This window comes from Euprymna scolopes, chromosome 23 (genome assembly GCF_053919585.1).
Source record: "Euprymna scolopes isolate OS-2025 chromosome 23, ASM5391958v1, whole genome shotgun sequence".
NCBI classification, from domain to species: Eukaryota; Metazoa; Mollusca; class Cephalopoda; order Sepiida; family Sepiolidae; genus Euprymna; species Euprymna scolopes.
The window spans coordinates 79,076,007-79,099,517 of NC_136504.1; the positions used below are offsets into that span (position 1 = coordinate 79,076,007).

Below are 23,511 nucleotides of genomic sequence, written 5' to 3' on the forward strand. Positions count from 1 at the left end.
TCAAACAACCTCATTATGCATGGATTTTCAAAATAGAAAAAAAAAATGCTGATTAAAATGTCAAGTTATTTACTTGCGTTCTTGAAAGAAATTCGTTTCAGTGGTTGAATGTTATGGTTGATTACTTATCAGAAAAGCATAGTGAATCAGTTGAGGTACAAAAAGGTGAATTGAGTTGATAATTGCTTGTTCGTATTCAAAACAGTAAAAAAAAAAAAAAAAAACAATAAAATAAAAAAAAAAAACGTTAAGTCATTAACAATGAAAGAGTCCTCAGTAAAATATTTCATGAAATAAAACAGAAAATACATAAAGTGTCAATTGCTGAAACTATTGGATAAAATATTCATTGATTGGTCAGCCTGATTGTCTTCCTTTGTCCCTTTAAGGATCCCGTGAATTAGCCAAAGACAATACTCAATCATTGCTACATTAAAGATCACATGAGCCAATACTTATGGATTTACCTTTTCGTCCATTTTCTCTAAAATGTTCAACTGTAAATAATAAACAAAAGAGTAAGTTACAGTCTTATGTATTTAATTGTTTTTGTTTTTTTCTCAAAGGCATTCACACACACACACACACACACACACACACACACACACACACACACACACACACACACACACACACACACACACACACACACATCAAAATAGAGCCTTGCTGTGAATTTTGTCATTCTATTAACGAGGGAGATTGAATTTCACCTGAGTTGAAAACAGACTTTTTCCATTTTATCATTGAACATTTTGCATGATCTTATGTTCTTATGTTTTTTTTTCTTGAGGTTTCTGATGAGCAACGTGTAATTGTTTCTGATTAAAGCATTTTACATGTTGCGGAACGATTGAATTCAGGTCACAATCACAACGTAATATCTGTTCTAATACTACACTTCACTTTTTCTGTCCTTAATCAGTGAAGGAGAAATCCTTCATGACTGAGACTATTTTTATTTTTGATCATATCCAGAGTGTCAAAGGCACTCTGGATATGATCAAAAGAAGTTGAATTTTCTCCACATTAAAAATTGATCCGGTGTCTAACTCTGATCTGGTGGGGAGGCAAGTATAGGAACTATGATCATGAGTTATTATAATGATATGCAAAAACGAGGCTACATTAAAGGAAGGTCACTCTCATATTCTCGTCCAGAATTGCCAGATTGGCTTTTTAAAGCCAAATTTCGTGAATTTGACCTTTTTTGAAGCAGTTTGGCCTTCAAAAATTGTATTTGGTCTTTTCAAAGCGTAATTTATAACTAAGGAAGGAAGAATCAGAGTATTATAAATTATAAGATTAATTAGATGGATTTGATTATTTGGATGCTTTAGTTTTGAGTGTTATTCATACAACGTTTCTTCTTCACGTATATCTTGTCGAACTCATGACCCATGGCGTAACAGATAAAGTACTTGGTAAAATTCAATTCTAAGTGACACTTTCCTGGAGGTTGAAGGTTCAATCCACAGCACGGCTAATATGAAGAATATAATTAAAAGTTATTTAAAATTTCTACCGAGTTATGGCTAATATGAAGAATAATTAAAAGTTATGGCTGACGGAATGAGAGCATGCTACTCCTGTGAATTGAATAAAGGCTTCCATTCCAAACTCTGTGAAGATTCCTGAGTTTGACAAAAAGATTCTTAAGTTTTACAGAAAGATTCCCAAGTTTGACATGATATACATGAAGAAGGTTGGAGACTACATTGGCCAAAGCATTGTGCGAATAATACTCAAGATGAGAACAATAGTCCGAATGATCCAAATAATCCAAATTATCAATTCATATCTAAAAAATGTAGAAACACAAATTCGATGGATTCAGAAATAATGTTGACAAATTTATAATGACTGATGAATAAAGATTTGTTTATATATTATTTTCAATTGGAATTCGTTATTGAGATGAGCATCATTTATTAATTTATTTATTGCGGACTATTATCCTCATCTTTCTTAGATGTTGTTTCATGACATTTTGGCCAACTATTCATCTGGCCATCATCAGGTGGTAGCCGCGACGGATAGGAACTCCGAATCTCCTAACTACATTCTCAGCAATTACTGTCAGCCATAGTTTTTATCGTCTCACCACGCGTTTGGCCAAGTAAGACACTGACCGGCTTTGGGTAGGATTTAAACCGCTATCTTCAGACAATTCTCACCTGGGACTGTAGAGATTCAATGTCTCTATCCACTGCAGATGCAGTTAGGAGATTCAGAGTTCATATCCCGTCACGGTTACCATCTGACGAAGGCCAGAGAAATAGTTGGCCGCACGTCATGAAACAACAACTAAAGAAGATGTAGTCCGCAATAAATAAATAAATAAATAAAAAAATAAATAAAAAAATAAAAGAATAAATAAATAAATAAATAAATAAAAGATTTGTTTATTTTATATTTGACGAAGTTTTCTTTCTTTTCTTTGAAAGTTCACATGAGATTATTGACTAAAAGAAAACATTCCAAAGAAAACACAAAATAAAATGAATGCAAGACAAAGGGAAATGTTACAACACAACACAACATCTTTTTCTTGTAACTTTCTCACAGAGAAGATATTGCTAGTCTTTTTCTGCTCTATCGGTGTTTCCTGGCAGGTGCCATACTGATCTCCAATTTGTGGTTCATCCCTGTGAAATATTCACAAGAACTCGTCTAGCGACAACTACTTTTGAAAATTTTTCTTTCCTTCGTATACCTAAAATTAAATGGAACGTCTATAAGCAAAATTTCTTTCCTAGAACTACCCGTCTGTGGAACAAAATACTGTGGGACTGCTTTCTAGCTGGCTGCGACATGGTCCTTTTAAAGTCCAATGAAACCAGATCCCTGTTGAGCCATCCTCTTTGATGGTTGAGTTCTGCTCAGTTTCAGTCACAGTGTTCTCTCACCATCCACCTAACAAACTTATTAACCCTTATCCTCGAGTGGCCTTTGATCCTCGATAAGTGGTGACTCAATAGTAAAAAAAAAAAAGAAAGAAAGTCTCAAGTCATTTCTTGTTCTAAATTGCCCCTCACCCCTAAGTTATTTGTTATCTTTAATCACATTGTAAGGGATCTTTGACCTGAATACCTCTTTAATCTCATTTCAAGAAGGTAAAAAACTTAGAGGAATGAGAAGAAGTATTTCTTTAATGATGTTAAAGTAGATTTAAAATGTGAACTGATATTGTTTTCAGCAGAATTCACATTATCTGTTCAAAGTCTTGATCTTGGAATTTAATTCAGAAAAATCTTTTTCTTGAATTCAAAGTCCTTTTCAAAGAAAATATTGAATGTATTCATAAAATATTGAATGTATTCATAAGTTGTGAAAAGAATTGTATTTGAAAGGAGAAATTATGTATGAACGTTGTCCGGGATTCAATGAGGATCGACAAATGTCCCCCCCCCTTATTTTGTCATCAAAATCAGTGAAATCCCCCATTTCTTTTAATCAAATCGATTGATTGACTGCTCTAATTAGGAATACCCCTACCCCCACAGCATACTGGGAGGAAACTTCACATGCCTCCCTGCTGTGACTTAGTCCACAATACATTGTAATCTACATTGCACTGTAGAGAATCTATTATTGATTTTATAAAATTATCTGTAAATAATGGCTTCACTTAAAGATAAAAATGCAAAGTCAAGTTCAGTTGTTCTCTAAACGGAAACATTCATTTTGAACTCGTCGCTGTTCATTTTAGGAAATTATTTTTGCATAATCACTTGAATTAAAGTTAAATGTGCAATAGTCAAGTATCATAATTCAATTGTGCTCTAAAAGAAAACATTCATTTCGAACGTCTCCCTGTCTTATAGAAGAATCTACAGTTGATTTTATAGTCTAGGGCTTTCTGCTGGTGCGGTGAAAAAATTTCTAAAATGCTCTTGTGATGTTAGGTTGTATAGAAGTGTTAACTTTGGTCAAAATCAGACATTATTTCTTTAATGGGATTTTTTCAATTATTGATTATATCAGATGCATTTAAATAAAAACCTACATAAGAACACTCTCAAACCACATCAAATACCTTCGTATGAAATTTTAAAAAATCAGTCCAGTCGTTTCCGAGTACATAGGGAACTCTCTCTCTCTCTCTCTCTCTCTCTCTCTCACACATACACACACACGCACACATTCCAGAGGTATACCATGGTTTCATTCACATGGGTAAGTCTTTACTGTTTAGGAAAGTCTGATCATTCTTAATGGATTGTAAAAGCGTTTCCTAAACAATCCGTGCCAATGAAACTATAGTACATCTCTGGAATCTGTAATGCATAGTTTGTAAATTAGGTGTCATATTTTTACAATCGAGCATCTTATTGAAAAATTATTCCTAATTAGCCTTCAGATATTGCAATTTAATCCAAAAAGAGCACCGCAGGCAAAATAAACAAAAAAATGACAACTACTAAAAACGTGGTATGTTTATCAATGGCAGAGTGATAGACTCGGGACCTCAGGGTCCTGGGTTACATTCTTGCCCGGTTCAGCTGTGCTGATGAGTAATATGACGATGCAACATGTATCCGTAGCTAATATATTAAAAAAAAATATATATGTCACTGGCCATTTGATGCCACTATGTGGTAAGGGAAAATTATTCCCAGTTAGCATTAAGGTAATGCAATCCACCCAAAACAATGTACTGCAAGCAAAATAAAGAAATAAAACACACACACACACACACATATATATATATATATATATATATATATATATATATATATATATATATATATATATATAATGCTCCCTATCTTGGGTTGAGCATATTGGCAAGTGATATACAAACTGTCAATAGCATATTAAGTGACACTCTTTGTGTAAACAAATCGAGCGGAGGCATTTGGATGATGTCAAAACATCGTTAATTCATTATCCACACAGCAGCAGCCGTATAGCGCAATGGTGAGAAGCCTTGACTGTCATTTGGGCGGTTGGGTTTCAATCCTGGCTTGAGGCAGTTGTCTGTCTATCCACACTGATGAGCTGTGAAAGAGCGAAACAGTACTGTATGTGGATGACTCTCTCTCTCTCTCTCTCTCTCTCTCTCTCTCTCTCTCTCTCTCTATATATATATATATATATATATATATATATATAAAGCTAAATGTCTGTGTGTGTGTGTGTGTGTGTGTGTCTGGTCACGAATAGGCTCCTATATGGTTGACTATTTTAAAAAACTGATTACATATAGTGATAGAAGATGTATCGAGACACAGGAATGGGTATGTTTGATCTGGCAGAACAGTGGTTCATTAAAATTGTGGGGTCTGCATTCGCGCCTGGTCCACAAAGTATGGAAATAAAAAATTTAAAAATTAAAAAAAAAACGTTTACAAGTGTTTTTGATATAGATATACATAATAATACTTTGATAAGTATGTTTTAACTTAAATAGGGATGGCATAATAAAATTGGGAGGTCTGCGTTCGTGCCTGGCTTCCATAGAATGGAAATAGCCACAAACTTTAATAAAGACTTTTCATATCTATCTGCATAGGTATACTTTGGTAATTATGTTTCAGTTTTAAGAAATATGGTATAATAAAATTATGGGGTGTTCGTTCGTGCCTGACCTCCATAGAATGGAAATATGTCACAAAGTTTAACAAGGTTTTTTAATATAGATCCACAGAATATTGTGATAAGTGTTTCAGTGTGAACAGGTATGGTATAAAAAATTATGGGGTTTATCTATTTTATTTTTACTTTCATCATATTTTGCATTGGTTTTGATACTCCCAAATTCGAAGCTATCTCATTACAACCCTTCCTTTTCATAACCTATCATACTTTCATAAATCAGAGTCCATTTTCTGTAGGCTGTTTTTGAACTCAGTCAACGACGGGTAAATTTGCTAGTATATATATATATATATATATATATATATATATATATATATATATATATATATATATATATATATATACAGTGTATCACAAAAGTGAGTACACCTCATATTTCTTCAAATATTTAAGAATATCCTTTCATAGGACAACACTGAACGAATGATTTTTTGACACAATGAAAAGTAGTCTATCTGCAGCATATATAACAGAGTTCATTTATTTTCCCATCAGAATAACTCAAAATATAGCTATTAAAAGCTAAATTCCTGGCAACAAAAGTGAGTACACCCTTATGAAAAGTTGTCAACATACAACATGCCAACTCTCAATATTTTGTGTGACCACCATCAATATCCAAAACTGTCTTTACTCTCCTGGGCATGGAGCTTACTAGAGCTTCACATGTAGCCACTGGAATGCTCTTCCATTCTCCAATACCTGCAGCATTCATGCAGCCCCAGACCATGACATTCCCACCACCATGCTTGACTGTAGGCATGACACACTTATCTTTGTACCCCTGTAATTGGTGTGCATTGCTGTCATCCCAGGAGGAAGTTTCTGAAGGCAATACACAAGAAAACCCACAAACAGTTTGCTGAAGACATGTTAACAAAGCCCATAGATAACTGGAACCATGTCCTATGGTCTGATGAGACGAAATTTAATTTGTTTGGTTCTGATGGCCTTAAGCATGTGTGGCGGCGACCAGGTGAGGAGTACAGAGATAAGTGTGTCATGCCTACAGTCAAGTATGGTTGTGGGAATGTCATGGTCTGGGGCTGCATGAGTGCTGCAGGTATTGGAGAGTTATATTTCATTAAGGGAAACATGAACTTCAACATGTACTGTCAAATACTGCAGCAGAGCATGATCCCCTTCCTCCTAAAAGTGGGCCGTAGAGCAGTGTTCCAGCATGACAATGACCCAAAACACACATCCAAGACAACCACTGCTTTACTGAAGATGCTGAGGGTAAAGGTTATGGACTGGCTAAACATGTCTTCAGACTTGAACTCAATAGAACATCTTTGGAACATCCTCAAGCAGAAGATGGAGGTGCAGAAAGTCTCAAATATCTGCTAGCTCCGCAACGTCGTAATTGAAGAGTGTAAGAACATTCCATTGGCTACATGTGAAGCTTTGGTAAATTCCCTGCCCAGGAGAATAGAGGCAGTTTTGGATAATGATGGTGGCCACACAAAATATTTTGTATGTTAACATTGACTACTTTTCGTAAGGGGTGTACTCACTTTTGTTGCCAGGTATTTAGCTTTCGATGGCTATATTTTGAGTTATTTTGAGGGGAAAATAAATGAACTCTGTTATATAGGCTGACAAGAGACTACTTTTTATTGTGTACAAAAAATCATTTTTTCAGTGTCGTCCCATGAACAAACTGAGGGTTGGCCCCTTTCATACGCCGCCTGTTCAAACTGTTCAAACATGGTCGCCAGTAATTTACATTTCAAAATACACGCATATACATAAATATTTGAAGAAATGTGAGGTGTGTACTCACTTTTGTGATACACTATATATATATATATATATATATATATATATATATATATATATATATATTCATCAAAACACATTCTGTTTAAAATGTGACATGAGGTGGAGCATGGCAAATAGTATGAGCTCTTTCAGTTTAGAAAATTCTCTTTTTGAATTCTGTCTAAGAAGGAGAGGCTAATGATTGGTGCACTAACCCAAAAATGGCAACAGTACTCCAGGCACCGGCGAATTGTTCATGAGATATAGGATACTAGTAAGTGTGAGAAATTTTCTAGTCCAGTAATGAGAACCTACCTTCTTTACAGCAGCCTTACCAATATCTTCTACGTATTTATTCCATTTCATGTTGTCTGAGAATATCAGGCTAAGGAGTTTGAACGTTGGACTTTTAGGGAAAATGCTATCAACTAAGACAATCAGTAGTTGGAAAAGTAGCATTAAAAGTCACCATCAATTTTTGACTCCATTCTACTTTTTCACAAATATTCATCATTGACCTTTGGTGCATTCATTTTAACACCCACCCCCCTAAAAATTTTGTATCAAAAACACCATGCTTAAAACATTCTTGAGTTCGAATATACATTCACAGAATTTTTTTTTTTTCAAATAGTTTTTTTTCTTATAGGTTGTTATTAGTTTCTTCTTCTTTATATAAGTTAACTAACCCTTTCCCTAACCTTTCTATTTATATATAAGTTAACTTACCCTATCCCTTTTTACGTGTAAGTTAATGCCGATTGATATCTATTTATTAAATAACAATTATTATGCTCTGATACGTTGAACCTTTTGTGAGAAATTACATTGAAGATTTTAAGTTAGTCATGTTACTTCCTTTAGGAGATCAGAAAGAATTACTTTTGTTTAAAATACTAGGTGTATTTCTCTTACATTTCAAAACGTGATAGTCATGAAGCTGGAATTCATAATACTTGGGTCTGGAGTTCTAATCATCTGACTGGCAGCGCAGTTATGAGTGTATTAATAATCACATGAAACATGTTCATTTACTGTTTATTCGCCTTAAACAAGGCACAGTCCACTAAGTCGTAGGGATTTGGGCAACAAGATATCTGTTCACGTTATGCTTGAACATCTGCATGTAAGTACAGTCAGGGAAGCAGGAGCTTGGGGGAGAATTCCAAAGTCTAGCAGTTTGAGGGAAGAAGCTATTTGTGTAAATAGTTTTACAGCATCTGCAGTATAGGGGTGGCATTTTTCCTCTTGTCTGGTTTGTCGAAGGAATTCACGTAAAGGGGTATTAGTGCTTTGAGTTCGTCCGAGCACTTACCATTAAAGTACTTGTAAAACAGACATAGGGATGTCATATTTTGTCGATGAGACAGAGGTTGGAATTTGGTTGACAGTGTGGGATCTATTAGGTTGACGACTCTTTTTTGAATTCTATCTAAGAGCACCAGCCCAGATGTGACAACAGAATTCCATGCATGGATGAATAGTTGCTTTGTAGAGATACAGGATACTTTCAGGTGTGAGTAAACTTTTAGCATGGTAGAGAGAGACCATTTTCCTTGCAGCAGCCTTGGCAATTATCTCAATGTATTTGTTCCAATTTATGTTATTTTTGAATGCTAAATCTAGGAGCTTGAGGGGAATACTTTCAGGTAGTATCATTAGCCATGGCAATCAGTGGTTGAGAAGGCTTCTTGTAATTATTAAAGGAAATAAAGAAATAGTCTTGGCGCCATTGAACGTTACTATCTAGTTTCAGTCTCATTCTACTACACTGGAGTTTTAGTAATTTCTTAATTTGTTTTCCCCTCGAGTCAATTGTAGAGTATAGTGTCATCAGCAAATATACCCATCTCAAAGACAATTTTATCAGGGAAGTCGTTTATGAATATTAGGATTAATAAAGGTCTAAGGATTGACCCCTGTGGCACACCTGCATTTATATAATGTTGTTCAGATGTATGACCATCAGGGACAACCTGGATTTTTCTATTATCTAAGAAAGATTTGATTATGTTACGTAAATCCTGTCAATGGCTTTAGATATGTCTAGGGCTACTAACCTAGCTTCTCCTGTTTTATCCAATGCATGTTATATACGTTCAGAGATTACAGTTAGGATATCTGCAGTAGAATGGGATTGCATATATATATATATTCAAACCATTTTCTAAATGTGCTTTTATAATTCTATTTTCCAAACAGGATTTGCAAGGCATATTACATTTCCAAACTTCATTTTTAAGCATAAAAGTAACAGCAATGTTTTTTTTTACCCAAATGAAAAGGATTATGTTTTATTTATGACACTTTGTCAAAGTCATTTCCTTTTTAACAAGATTTTTAGCAAACATTCACACATGTCCCACATTCCCTGGCATGTTGATTTAAGTTTTTATAATCACAAGTAATTTTAAAGTCTAAGAGCATGAATTTTTTTTTCATTCATACAAACATTATTTTGCCACATATTTGCAGATAGGTTTCAGTCATAGCCATAGCTAGCCACATCACTTTGGGGCAACCCATTTTCCATATGGCTGCACGTGGTGGAATGAGACAACATTTCTTTTTGAAACTGAACACGTGATCATTAACAAAAAACAATTCAAACTGCGTAAAATAGTTAATTACATTAGATCTAAAATTTAAACATTTTTAAATTCAAAATTTTAAAATGTTCTTTTCGTCTTCAATTTTAAAAGAAAGTCAGCCAGACACTATAGCCTTAATTATCAAATCGAATTCGGCATAACACACATACACAACATACATACACAACATACATACACACGCAACTCTTTCGTAGTTGATCAGCCATAATAGTTAATATCTACACGCAATATAGAAGTTAATGTAGACGTTTCTCACACACACTTATTCATGCAGATTGATGTTGGGTTATCAGTGTCAAGCTCTAACGTACGATAAATGTGGTCGATGGATCAGTTGCATAACCATACTGATGAGTCTTAGACATAAGGAGTAAAAACCAGGGTCAATAAAGCGGCACCTTGGATTTGGACAAAAATAAAAATTGTTAAAGCTGTGTGAGATTTCTCATCCAGCCTAGGATAGACCAGATACATTTTGATCCATGCGTGAAGATTAAGAATGTCAAAGAAAAAAATGATCTTTTGAAGTTTAATATTCTTCAATAAATAAAGATTACACATTGCTCCAAAAAAGCCTAATTAAACACAAGGTCAGTTTTTAATTATTTACATCTTTAAGAACTTTTCTCATAAGCTTATGTATACCTCTGCTATCTCCACTTTGGAGAATTTTTACACCAAGGCGACTAAAGCAAATTAAAGGTGTAACTTTTGCAGAGATAATGGCCATCGAGGTTATGCTTGTAGTTCTTATCCTACTTATGTTGAAAGAGTGAAAAGATGCAACGAGTTGGAGTCGTGCTCTAAATGTTTGAGTTCTCTTCATGATGAGAAAATTTTTTTTTCTGTGACAAGAAGGAATCTGGTACTTGCAATAAGAGAGGGACATTGTAAAATTTTGTGCCCTAGTTCAGTTAGTTCCCCTACAACGGCTAATGCCTGCTGGCTTAATAATAGTTCATCAATTCTACCAGTCGTTAAAATCTCTATCGCTATACAGTGAGACAAACAAATATTTTTCGTTTGCTCGATAGAGATCTTATGTATCTCTAAGCCTGTTGGATAAGTTTTCTAGCTTAGTTTTTTTCCTTAAAAGATCGTAAATTCCTTATTAAAACTTTCTTGCAGAAAGAGCTAGAAAATTTGAAAGAAATCGACCTTAACGTGTAGTTTCCTCAAGAGATTCGTTCTATGTCTTTCTTGAGTGATGAGAATTTAGATCTTATTTTCCGTATTAATGGATTGACTTCTGTAATTGAAGATATTAGGAGACATAAAGTGGAGCTAGCTATTGATTATTCCGTGTTTAACGACAACACATTGCTCATCCATGGCCTATTAGGAGTTGATGTGTTTAAATTCCTAGGACCTATGAATTTAAGCTGATTTGGAGGGGGGCACATTTAGGAGTTCCCTCAGGGCAAGGTTTTGTTCGGAACTATAGTTGACTTTCAATCAGGCAGAAGAATTGGTTTTGAATTATGCTTTATTACTCATGTTTACTTTGTGTTGGACTCTAAATCAGAACATTTGGATTACGAAGAGTCCTCTGTTGATGGAACCGTTGATTGCTTGTATAGTTTAGAGACGATGAGTATCGTAGAAAATGAATTCAGTGACTATGATAAGAAAATTCAAGCCTTTCGTTCTTCTGTTAGCTTTGCTGACAAATGTTATCAGATAAGTCTAGCCTGGAAGGAGGATAAACTAAGTATTGTACCCTCTAACTACCAGGCCGCTCTGTCAGTGTTAGATGGGGTTTCTCGTAAATTATCTGAAAGGGATTTTTACCTTGAATATTGTCAGGTGTTTTTGGAACAAGAGAAGGAAGGTATAATCGAGAGAATAAATGCCAATCCTTCTAATTTTAGTAAGTACAGTTTTAGTTTCAATTCTTCTTTGAGAACAGGTGGAAAACCTTCTCTTAAAGACTGCGCTTATGCCGGAGTAAATTTGTACTCAGATATGCTCGAATTAATACTCACATTCAGGACTAATCGGTTCATCATTTTCGCAGACATCAGAAAGGCTTTTCTGATGATTAAGCTTAAAAGTGATTTCAATAAAAACCGACAATTACTCCTACATGGAAATACGTATAAAAAGGTTTTGGGTTACCTTTACGACACTTTATCTGACAAGATGAAATTAAGTTCTTTCATAGTTGTAAGGAATATCTACTAAACGTGTCCTCAGACTTTGATCCGATAAGATTGGTATTACCTGTAAATATTAAAGGTCGGATAATTCTGTTCAAGCTCTGGAAAGATATTATGCATCCTATTTTATTGCCTAGGTCATGTCATGTGACCCGTTTGATTGCTATGGATTGCCATCTTAGGTGCAAACATTTGGGAATAGCTGCAATCTTTCCGAGCTGCGCCTCCCTGGATTTTGGTTACTTAGGGCCAGACAGGCCATCAAAACGGTAATATCTGGTTGTACTGTCTGTAAAAGGTACAACTTTCTGTTCTTTAAGTACCCCAACATAACTAACTTGCCCAAGCATCAGGTTAACTTGGTTAGGCCTTTCTTGCATACTGGTATTGATTTTACGGGTCACTTGTGAGTTCAGAAAGGTGACGAAACTAAGAAAATGTATAGTTTTCATGTCAAAGCCATACATCTGGAATTTCACCTATTTTTAATGTCAATACATCTGGAACTTCACCTATTTTTAATGTTAATACATCTGAAACTTCACCTATTTTTAATGTCAATACATCTGGAACTTCACCTATTTTTAATGTCAATACATCTGGAACTTCACCTATTTTTAATGTCAATACATCTGGAACTTCACCTATTTTTAATGTCAATACATCTGGAACTTCACCTATTTTTAATGTCAATACATCTGGAACTTCACCTATTTTTAATGTCAATACATCTGGAACTTCACCTATTTTTAATGTCAATACATCTGGAACTTCACCTATTTTTAATGTCAATACATCTGGAACTTCACCTATTTTTAATGTTAATACATCTGGAACTTCACCTATTTTTAATGTCAATACATCTGGAACTTCACCTATTTTTAATGTTAATACATCTGGAACTTCACCTATTTTTAATGTCAATACATCTGGAACTTCACCTATTTTTAATGTCAATACATCTGGAACTTCACCTATTTTTAATGTCAATACATCTGGAACTTCACCTATTTTTAATGTCAATACATCTGGAACTTCACCTACTTTTAATGTCAATACATCTGGAACTTCACCTATTTTTAATGTCAATACATCTGGAACTTCACCTATTTTTAATGTCAATACATCTGGAACTTCACCTATTTTTAATGTCAATACATCTGGAACTTCACCTATTTTTAATGTCAATACATCTGGAACTTCACCTATTTTTAATGTTAATACATCTGGAACTTCACCTATTTTTAATGTCAATACATCTGGAACTTCACCTATTTTTAATGTCAATACATCTGGAACTTCACCTATTTTTAATGTTAATACATCTGGAACTTCACCTATTTTTAATGTTAATACATCTGGAACTTCACCTATTTTTAATGTCAATACATCTGGAACTTCACCTATTTTTAATGTCAATACATCTGGAACTTCACCTATTTTTAATGTCAATACATCTGGAACTTCACCTATTTTTAATGTCAATACATCTGGAACTTCACCTACTTTTAATGTCAATACATCTGGAACTTCACCTATTTTTAATGTCAATACATCTGGAACTTCACCTATTTTTAATGTCAATACATCTGGAACTTCACCTATTTTTAATGTCAATACATCTGGAACTTCACCTATTTTTAATGTCAATACATCTGGAACTTTTGCCTGGCATGTCTGTTCACTCTGTGTGATTTGCCTTTTGGAGATTCTTTAATATGTTTGGAGTTCCTTCACACATTTATGCTGACAATGCTTGTTCTTTTGTAGCTGGTTGTGGCTTGATAGAGCAAGTTTATTTGTTGGATGAGTTTAAGAAAAATTATGACACTTATCGCATCAAATATCAGACCATACCTATGCATTCAGCTTGGTATGGAGCGATGTGGGAAAATTAATTAAGGTGGTTAAGAATTGTCTTTTTAAGGTAGCTGGACAAAGGAATTTGGATTATTTCCAACTCCTAACGTTTTTTTTCTGACTTGCATTATCATTAATGACTTTTAACTTATCGTTGTTCTGACGATTCAAGTTTGGAAGAATTACTAATGCATTTGTCCGTCCTTTCTACAACAATTCTGTATTTTTGAATTTAGATGATGTTTTCGTGAGTCATCCTCCTGGCAGGGAAGAATTCGTGAAAAGTTTGCAATAGCAGGATGAATTTTTGCTTCAGTTTAAGCAGATGTTAAGTAGATTCCATAAACAAAGCTTCTTTCTTAGAAGTGCACACCTGTGGAACTCTCTTCCGTTTTCCTGTTTCCCACCTGACTACAACTTGGATGTCTTCAAGTCCAACATAAACAAATTCCTGATAACCCGCCCTCTTAAGTAAGACACTATTAAATCTCCATTACTAATGATTACCGCAAAATTATCCCATTGATTACTGTACACGCAATAACCCTTATCCCCGAGTGGCTTCCAGGCCTTTATAAGTGGTGACTACCATGTAAAAAAAAAAAGATGTGGTCTGAGAGTTCTCTTTTGGGATTAAGAGAATTGTTATATGATTTGTATCAGGGCGAATTTGATAATAGAATCAAGATCGGTGATGCGATTTTAATAAAAATCCGGTAAAGCACATCTTTATTGGAATCTAGGAAAAGTAATTAATCTCACTTATTGGTACTGATGATTTAATTAGATCCGCTATGATCAAGAAAAGTGATAGCGGCTCTCAGGAGCCTTCTTTGAGACATCTGTATTCTTTATAACTTTCTATTATACATTCTTTTCAGATCCCTTCTTCTGATGAAGAAACTAATGATTCCCTAAAAGAGAGAACTAATGTAGATGTAGACGATGTCTCATCCAGACCTATAAAATGGGGCAGATGTTTAAGCGAAAGAAATGCTCGTTTGAACTCAATGAAACACAACAACACACAAGATGTCTGCGTTCGTGTTGAAGAAGAGACTATATCATGTGTCACTATATTATCAAATATTCTTGTTTTGTATCCACATCATGGTCAAAGTTACGAAGGAGGCCCGTATTTTTTTTCCATTACAAGATTGCATCTTTCTCAAATAAATCGAGAATTGACGCCTGATTAAAAAAATACTTTTGCTTTAATTTTCATTTTAATTTAGTTTAAATAAATTTACAATTTGTAAGATTTTCAATATGTCTTCTTATCTTTCCTTTGGATTGAGATGGCCACAACTGTTAAAGAGCATGTGACCGCCATTGTTTATGAAAACACTTTTCAGAAACAATCATTTTTTATTATATAAAGTAATATCTTAAAATTTCCTTTTGTAATTTTTTTGTTTTTTTCCACATCTTTATAACTCTTGTCAGTTGAAATTTTTATTCAGAAAACAAAATGTCGTACAGATATAACAATTGTAAGACAGTCTTAGTTGTAATGTGAATTCTGAGAAATTTTCCCATGCAGTGGATGAGATTTGAGGGAGGGCGGCAGGTCGACCTTTGAGCTTCAACTCCTCCTTATCAAAAAAGCCATGTCAGCAATTATAAAACTGTCACAACTTTAGAATACATTTTTTCCACCTCAATTTTTTTTTGTAATCTTGTAATTTTGTTGTTGCTTTTTATAATAAAGCAGATAGTTCACAATGAAAATATTGACACGGATACAATTTACTTTCATTAAGCGTAAAATGAACAAAAAACCAACTTTTATGCTTTAACAATTTCTCTCAAATCATTTATGATTATGTATTTTAAATTAATGTCAAGTTTGATGCCTTCGTTAAAACATTTTACTCTTTCTTAATGCCTTGTCACTGTCTGCCACGTGTATCTAACTCTAACATACGTATCTATTTATATATAACTGTAAATTGGCAAAAAAAAAAAAAATGCTTATATAATGTGTCATGTCCACAATCTGTATATGGATTACTTAAACTTGAATAACATGAATTTGCTTGAGAATATCTTTAATCAAATTTAAAAAGTGGGCTCTCTCTACCGTGCTAGAAAATTTTTCTAGCCTGCCAGTATTCCATATCGCTACAATGCCAATGCATGGAATATTGTAATCACATCTAGTCTCCTCCTTTTAGATGTGGTTCCAAAAAGAGCTTTTAATCTAAATGGCCCCACACTGTCTACCAATCCCCAGTCCCCTGTCCCATCACTGCAATGTTGAATCTTTATGCTTGTTTTACAGGTACTTTAATAAAATGTGTTCTAATGAACTCATAACACTGGTGTCCCTTTGACATACACCTGACTAACTCAACAATCATAAAAATATCAAGCTTTCACTGTAGAGTTCATCTGATGCTAGAAAGCCTTCTAATCTGATAGCTTCTTTCTATGAACTGCTAGCCATTCATACCCCCTGTTTTCCTGATTACACCAAAATTTAAATGTAATATAAACAAACATTTTAGTGGCAACTTTTGATTTATTATAAAACATGCAATCTGAAATTAAAACCCAAATCATAAAAAAACACTTTTTACCACTGTAAGAAGGCAATAAACTTATCAAGAATCGATAGTACAGGGTGAAACGATTAAATTGTCGCCCTAGGAAAGACGACATGATTCCATTTCCGTTTGATGAAAACCGGTTTTCTCTTTTTTGTTGCAGATCATCTACTAGTTGGCCAGTTGTGTACAAATCCCAAGAGTGATAGGAGCCTGCTATCATGTCTGAAAGTGACACAATGTTCAATGAGCGGGATTAAAGATACATCACTGTATAACTTCTGCTCTCTACAAATCCAAGTTATGACAACAGGGCCATTGCCAGCACCCTCAAAATGCATCGCTGGATTACCACTAATAACAGGGACGTGCCCAGGGTGATGAAAACAAAGTTTCCAGCTACGTTTATGGTCTTTGGTGTGCTTTCAAATGAGGGCCACATTATGCCACTTCACACCTTCGAAGTCAACACCAAAGTGTACCTGGACGTGCTGAAGAGTGTGGTGATCCCCTGGTGCAATCAAGTGGCCGCTGGCAGACGCTGGGTGTGGCAGCGCCAGCTCACGTTCAAAGAGACCCTGGCTTGGCTTCAGAAAGAGTGTCACGCCTTTGTACCCTTCTTTCACTGGCCCCCTCCTCCTCTGACCTGAACCTGCTGGACTTCTTCATTTGGTCATATGTCGAGAACATCACCAACATGACCTCGCACAACACCAAAGTCAGCCTGATCACTGCCATCCACCGAGTATTCACTGAGCTTGGTTTGTTTTATCATAATTCTGTTTGTTCCTAATTAATCACGTGTTGGGTGTACAATGTAACTTATTACTGTGCGTGACTGATAATATGATATTGCTTGCTCGTATTTATGGTCAGTCTTAAACAAAACATTAAAATATTTTGTTTAAGACTGATCATAAATACGTTGTGTGTTTAATTTAATTTCTGAAAATCTCTCCAGTGTGAGAAGATATAAAAAAAAACTGTATTCTATTAATTATATCTGACGACGTAAGTACCCCCTTCATTATTACCTCCAGTAAAGTAGTTAAACTTAATGACTCTAACCTATTTTTATAATTGAGATCTTTTATTCATTTGATGCGTTTCGTCAATGTTCTTTTTCAAATCTCACGTATCTCATTTAAAAATGAATAAATAAACGAAAAAGCATTTTTGAAGATTGCTTATTGGTCAAACGTTCATCTACCCACTTGTCTGATTAAAAGAAAATGGTGGATTATGTAGACTGCTATTCTTATCATTTTCACAATAGTTCAATCGATGTAATCTCCAACCTGTGGTGCATCTGTTCAAACTCAGGAGTAGGTATTTATACAGAATTTTAAATTGAACCCTTTATTTAATGCATTCAGATTATTCCCATGATTTCAGGCAGGACTTTGGTGTGGTTTCAAATGAGGGCCACATTATACCACCTCACATCTTCAAAGTCGGCTTGAAAGCAATTTTTTAATGAAACTAAATTTTTTATTCCTATTATTTGGATTATTGGACTACTTTCTCATCTTGACTCACGATGAGATCATATATACATACGTACACACATATATACACACATATATACACACATACATATATATATATATATATATATATATATATATATATATATATATATATATATATATATATATATATACACACACACACATACATATGCATATTTATACATGAAAGTAGAGAGAAAGAAGGAAGGGAATTAAATGGAAACTAATAAGTGCAATAAAATGCATTAAAACTTAAGGGACTTAAGAAAAAGTTTAGAAAAATATTTTGGAATAAAATATAATATGAATTAAAATTTTGCTTGAGCAGAATATAATGATAAAGAAAAAGAAATACGTTTGTTCAGGTTATGAATATATATTGTCAGCTAGATCAATAAATTAGAGATGGGATAGAACGATTAAAATAGTAAACGCTAGATATAGTTAAGTGAAATAGAGGGCGAACTTTTACAATAAGGAAGATGATAGAGATGATACATCTGTTGGGTGCAGAAATCGGGCATATTTGAACTTTCTCTCATGTTTACAGTGCGAGGTGACTTCATTTTTGGAATGGGAAGAAATGCTGGTTTTAATAGGTAGGGATGAAGCTCCAATGTAAGTGTAAGTTTGGGGAAAGTAAATCTATCAATTAGATCGTTGGCAGGGTAGTATGAGGTAGAGACGTTCTAGTATTATTATGGACTGGCTTGTAAGAATTATGTTAATATTGGTTCAGAGTTTCTGGTGGGGGATTATAAGTTAACAGTGTATCAGGTGGGATTAGCTCTTTTTTTTTTTTTACACAGTGGTCACCACTTATCAAGGCCCGGAAGCCACTCAGGGATAAGGGTTATTGCAAGTACATTACGTTAGTGTGGAGATTTGATGAAGTGTTTACTTAAGGGGCGGTTCATTAGAAATTTGTTAACGTTGGACTTGAACACATCCAAGTTGTAGTCCGGTGGGAAGCAGGCAGACGGTACAGAGTTCCACAGGCGTGCAGTTCTAAGAAAGAAGCTTTGTTCATGGAATCCACATTTTGATTTAGGCACAGATAAAGAGTGGGGGACATTTTTGACAGTGGATTCAGCTAGACGGGTGTTTTTCGTGAAAGATTGGCGAGGGGGGACCAGAGATTGGAGTTCAGACGAGCATCTGCCATGGAAATAACGATAAAACAAAGATAGGCTCGCAACGTCTCTTCTGTGAGAGAGAGGTTGCAGGGAAGAGAAAAAAGGGCATCCCCCACTAAGCCACGAAGTCTATTTTGTACTCTGTTAAGGCAGGATAGGCTGTTTTTAGCAGCTCCTGCCCAGATATGGCAGCAGTATTCCATCCTTGGACGTTCTTGGCTTTTATATAGATAGAGAATTGCATCAGTAGTGAGATATCTTCTGCAGCGGTAGAAGGATCCCACCATCTTTCCAGCGACCTTGGCAACAGACTTGATGTACGTGTTCCATTTCAGATCAGGAGTAAAGGTCAAACCCAGAAGCTTGTCAAAACGCGGGGCTTCTCCCAGACGAGAGCCATCCATCCCAATTGATGACAGATGGGGATCAGAGCATTGATGATGTAAGGATAGGAGTTTGGTTTTAGATGCATTAAAGGTAACCAGCCACGTCTTCCCCCACTGAACCACACGCTCGAGATCAGAGGAGAGAGAATTAGAGAGAATCATTTACAGCCTTTGACGTGTTGCTGTAGATGGTCGTGTCATCAGCATAGATGTCAACGAATGATTTAAGTATGTGTTTAGGGAGGTCATTGATGTAGATCAGGAAGAGAGTTGGGCCCAGGATTGACCCCTGAGGGACTCCAGCATTAATACTGCAGGCCTCTGATTTTTGTCCATCGACCACTACTCTTATGAGCCTATCGGAGAGAAATGATTTAATGATTGAGAAAACATTTCCAGTTATACCGTAGCTGGAAATCTTGTGAAGTAGGCCCTTATGCCATACCTTGTCAAAGGCCTTTGATATGTCAAGAGCAATTGCCCTAGAAAGGAAGCCTTTGTCAAGAGATTCACTAATCCTGTGAGATATAACCGTCAGCATATCTGCGGTAGATCTTGCAGAGCGGAAACCATATTGCGTATCACTAAGAAGGTTGTTTCTGCTGAGGTGGTTGACTATTTCTCTATTTAATATGGATTCCAGCAACTTACTCATAACACACAGGAGACTTATTGGTCTGTACTGAGAGGGAGATGACTTATCACCTGAATTCTTAAATACAGGGCAAACTGATGAGGTTTTCCAGGGAGTCGGAAAGCACTTCTCCTTAAGGCAGCGCTTAAACAGTTTCATAAGTATGGGAGCAAATTTTGGTTGAAGCTTTTGTAACACTATAATTGGGATGCCGTTAGGGCCAGTTGCTTTACTGGAATCAAGGTTCTTGATTAGCTTGGCGACCTCATGCACGGATATTTGTATGTTATCTAGCGTGTTCTGTGTCATAGGAGGAAATATGGGGAGTTGATGGCCTTCGTCGCATAGGGTAGAATTAGTTGCAAAGTTCTTTGCAAATAGTTTGGCCTTGTCTGATGCTGACGAGATGACCTCTGGTCCATTGATAATGGTTGGGATAGAACGCACACTTCTGTTCAGGATCCTATTTGTTATTTGCCGAAACTGGTGGGAACCAAGCCGCTCATCAGCTACCTTGGATTTAACAGACTGGGCATATAGCTCTCTTGCATTTTTATTACTCTTTTACAGTGGTTGCTGGCGTTCCTGAAAGCAGCTTTAGTCTCAGTGCATCTATTACATTGGTAGCTATGGAAAAAGTGATTTTTGTCCATGATAGCAGCAGCACATTCTGGGGAGAACCATGGCTGGCTGTTAGGTTTTTGTTGGAATTTTTTAGATGGTATGAATTGGTCTATGCCTACAATTAACCATTCGGTCAGATCTGATACTATAGAGGACACATTCTTTTTAAACATGGAATGCAGAGGTAAATCAGATATGAATGTATGGAAGCTATCCCAGTCAGCCATAGAGTATCGGTATAAAGTACGGTGTTGTGTTAAGTACTTTCTCTAGAGTTGCTACTAGATAAAGGAGGAGAGTAAGAAGTATTCATATTATTATTATGGCTTGATTGGAGTACAGTACATGAGTAAATTATATCACCGTGCATACAATCATTGTTAAGGTATCATTGGTAGTAGGCTTGATAATTGCTGATTATTGAATTGGGCAATTTTTTTTTAATTATTAGAGTTAATTATAATTTGTGCAAGTAGAAAAGGAAATTTTAACAGTATTTCTATTTTAATTTACATCTATGGGGCTATTTAAAAAAGTTGTTTAAGATTTTAAAAAATTCTTTCAGGATGTTAGTTTTTACGTTGTAGTTATATGGATGGTTTAAACCATGAATTATTTTTTCTCTTTAATTTCTTAGACTAATTAGCCTCTCTATTTATTTTAATGAGTGGTTTATGTTTGAATTTTTTATTTTGATACACCAATAATCCGATTGTTTTTGGTTAATTTTTATGAATCCCATATTATACTAATATAGACTATGCACATACGGGTCTTGGAGTCATAGTTTATAGAAAACTTTCTCATAGTATACTTAAAGAGTGCATTATTATAGAAGTGAGTTTTCTTTGAAAATGGATTCATTAGCTGAAAGTTTAGAGATTTTGTTAGAAACTGAAGGAACAATAGATTTCATGATAGAGGTTCGTTTTCCTTTATTGATTTGATGATGTAATTGTTCTATGTAACTTTTTTCAAGTAAAGTTTTATATAACTTTGAATTTTTATCTTTTATATATATATATATATATATATATATATATATATATATATATATATATATATATATATATATATTATTTTTAAAATGTAATTATCCACTGACACGTGTTTCGCCGTCTACGACTCATCAGAATGGCTGTATCTAGCGAGATTCGAAATCGGGACCTAATGGTAATGAGCCTAAACCCTTACTCCTGGACCATCTCGCCAGGCTCATTACCGTTGGGTCCCGATTTCGAATCTCGCTAGATACAGCCACTCTGATGAGTCGTAGACGACGAAACACGTGTCAGTGGATAACTACATTTTAAAAATAATATATATACCGCTCCCCATGTGGGGGTACCAAATTGGTTAAAAAGGAAAATTATTCCCAACTCGCATTTAGGTAAAAATGCACTTTCGTAAATGATTGAATTCATTCAAAACATATCGCTAAAACCAAAAACAAAACAACATCTATATATATATATATATATATATATATATATATATATATATATATATATATATATATATGTAGTGATTAATTGATTGATTGATTGTGTTCTAATCTACTATTTATAATTATTAATTCCCATATTCGATTTACGCTTAACGCATGTGCTGTTTTTTTTTTAAACGTTTTACTCTCCAGGGGCACTGGCTCGATTCTCCCCACCTCCTCACGTTTCATCACATCTTCTTGTGATGAGAAGAAAATAGTCTTCCTATAAAATTATATTCTGTAATTCCATAAATAAACACACATGTGATTATATTGTGTTCTCTTATTTTTGGTTCTTTAGCTTCACAATAGATCTTCACGCCAAGAACGTGTCTACCTTCCACAACTTTAACACAACTTCAAAGAAATTTCTTTTCTTCTTGCATATGTCTAATTAATTACCATGAAATTCATTAGACATATGGAGGAAGAAAAGAACTCACCGGTGAAAGACATTACGATGGGGCTGCTTTTCTGCAGACTACAACATGGTCGTATTCAAACTCAATGTTAATAAATATTTGTCATAAAACCTTCATCAAATTTTCTTAATTGCATTAACAGTCTTCAAATCGACACACCCATTCATCTCATAAACGCTTAAGCTTAGAGTGGCTTTTGGCCTTGATAAATGGTGATCTTAAAAACGGGAGAACGTTGTAATTGCTGCCATTAAAATATATATATATATATATATATATATATATATATATATATATATATATATATATATATAAAGAAAAGATACGAAGATAATAATTAAATTTACATTAGAACTTTATTACATTATCATTTCAATAAAGATGAGGACGATTACAGTAAGTAAAAGGGAAATCACATCCTTATTGACATGATCATGTAATAAAGTTTTATTGCAAGTTTAATTATTATCTTCTTATCTTTTCTTATAAATTGCTCCTTTTAATCAGACAGAGCTTCATCTATCCAGACAAATTAACCCTTTCTCTACAAAAACATCTATTTTCTGAAGTTAACTTTATAGACTTCAAAGACTTCAAAGAATGGGTTGAGAGCAACAAATAGTGTATTTCATCGTTAGTTACAATTGTTTCAAGACTATTCGGACAAATCCAAACATTATATCATTTGAAAATGTTCACAAGAACAGCCTTTCTTCAGACTTTTTGAATAAAAACACTTTAACAATGAAACATTATGGAAA

At 34.7% G+C, this 23,511-nt stretch overlaps 1 protein-coding gene across 2 annotated transcripts in view; it reads left to right on the forward strand.

The window, feature by feature from the left end:
- LOC145246035 (uncharacterized) overlaps window positions 1–23,511 on the forward strand; it is a 281,165-nt gene that overhangs the window by 64,477 nt on the left and 193,177 nt on the right. The window contains exon 1 of one of the 2 annotated variants that reach the window (XM_080107865.1): window positions 407–518. The exons of the other annotated variant lie outside the window; for it this stretch is intronic. Within the exon in view, the coding sequence (XP_079963991.1) occupies window positions 458–518 (61 nt within the window). The 5' untranslated portion in view covers window positions 407–457. Of the gene's footprint in view, window positions 1–406; window positions 519–23,511 lie in introns of those variants that run through there. 2 annotated transcript variants of the gene reach the window in all.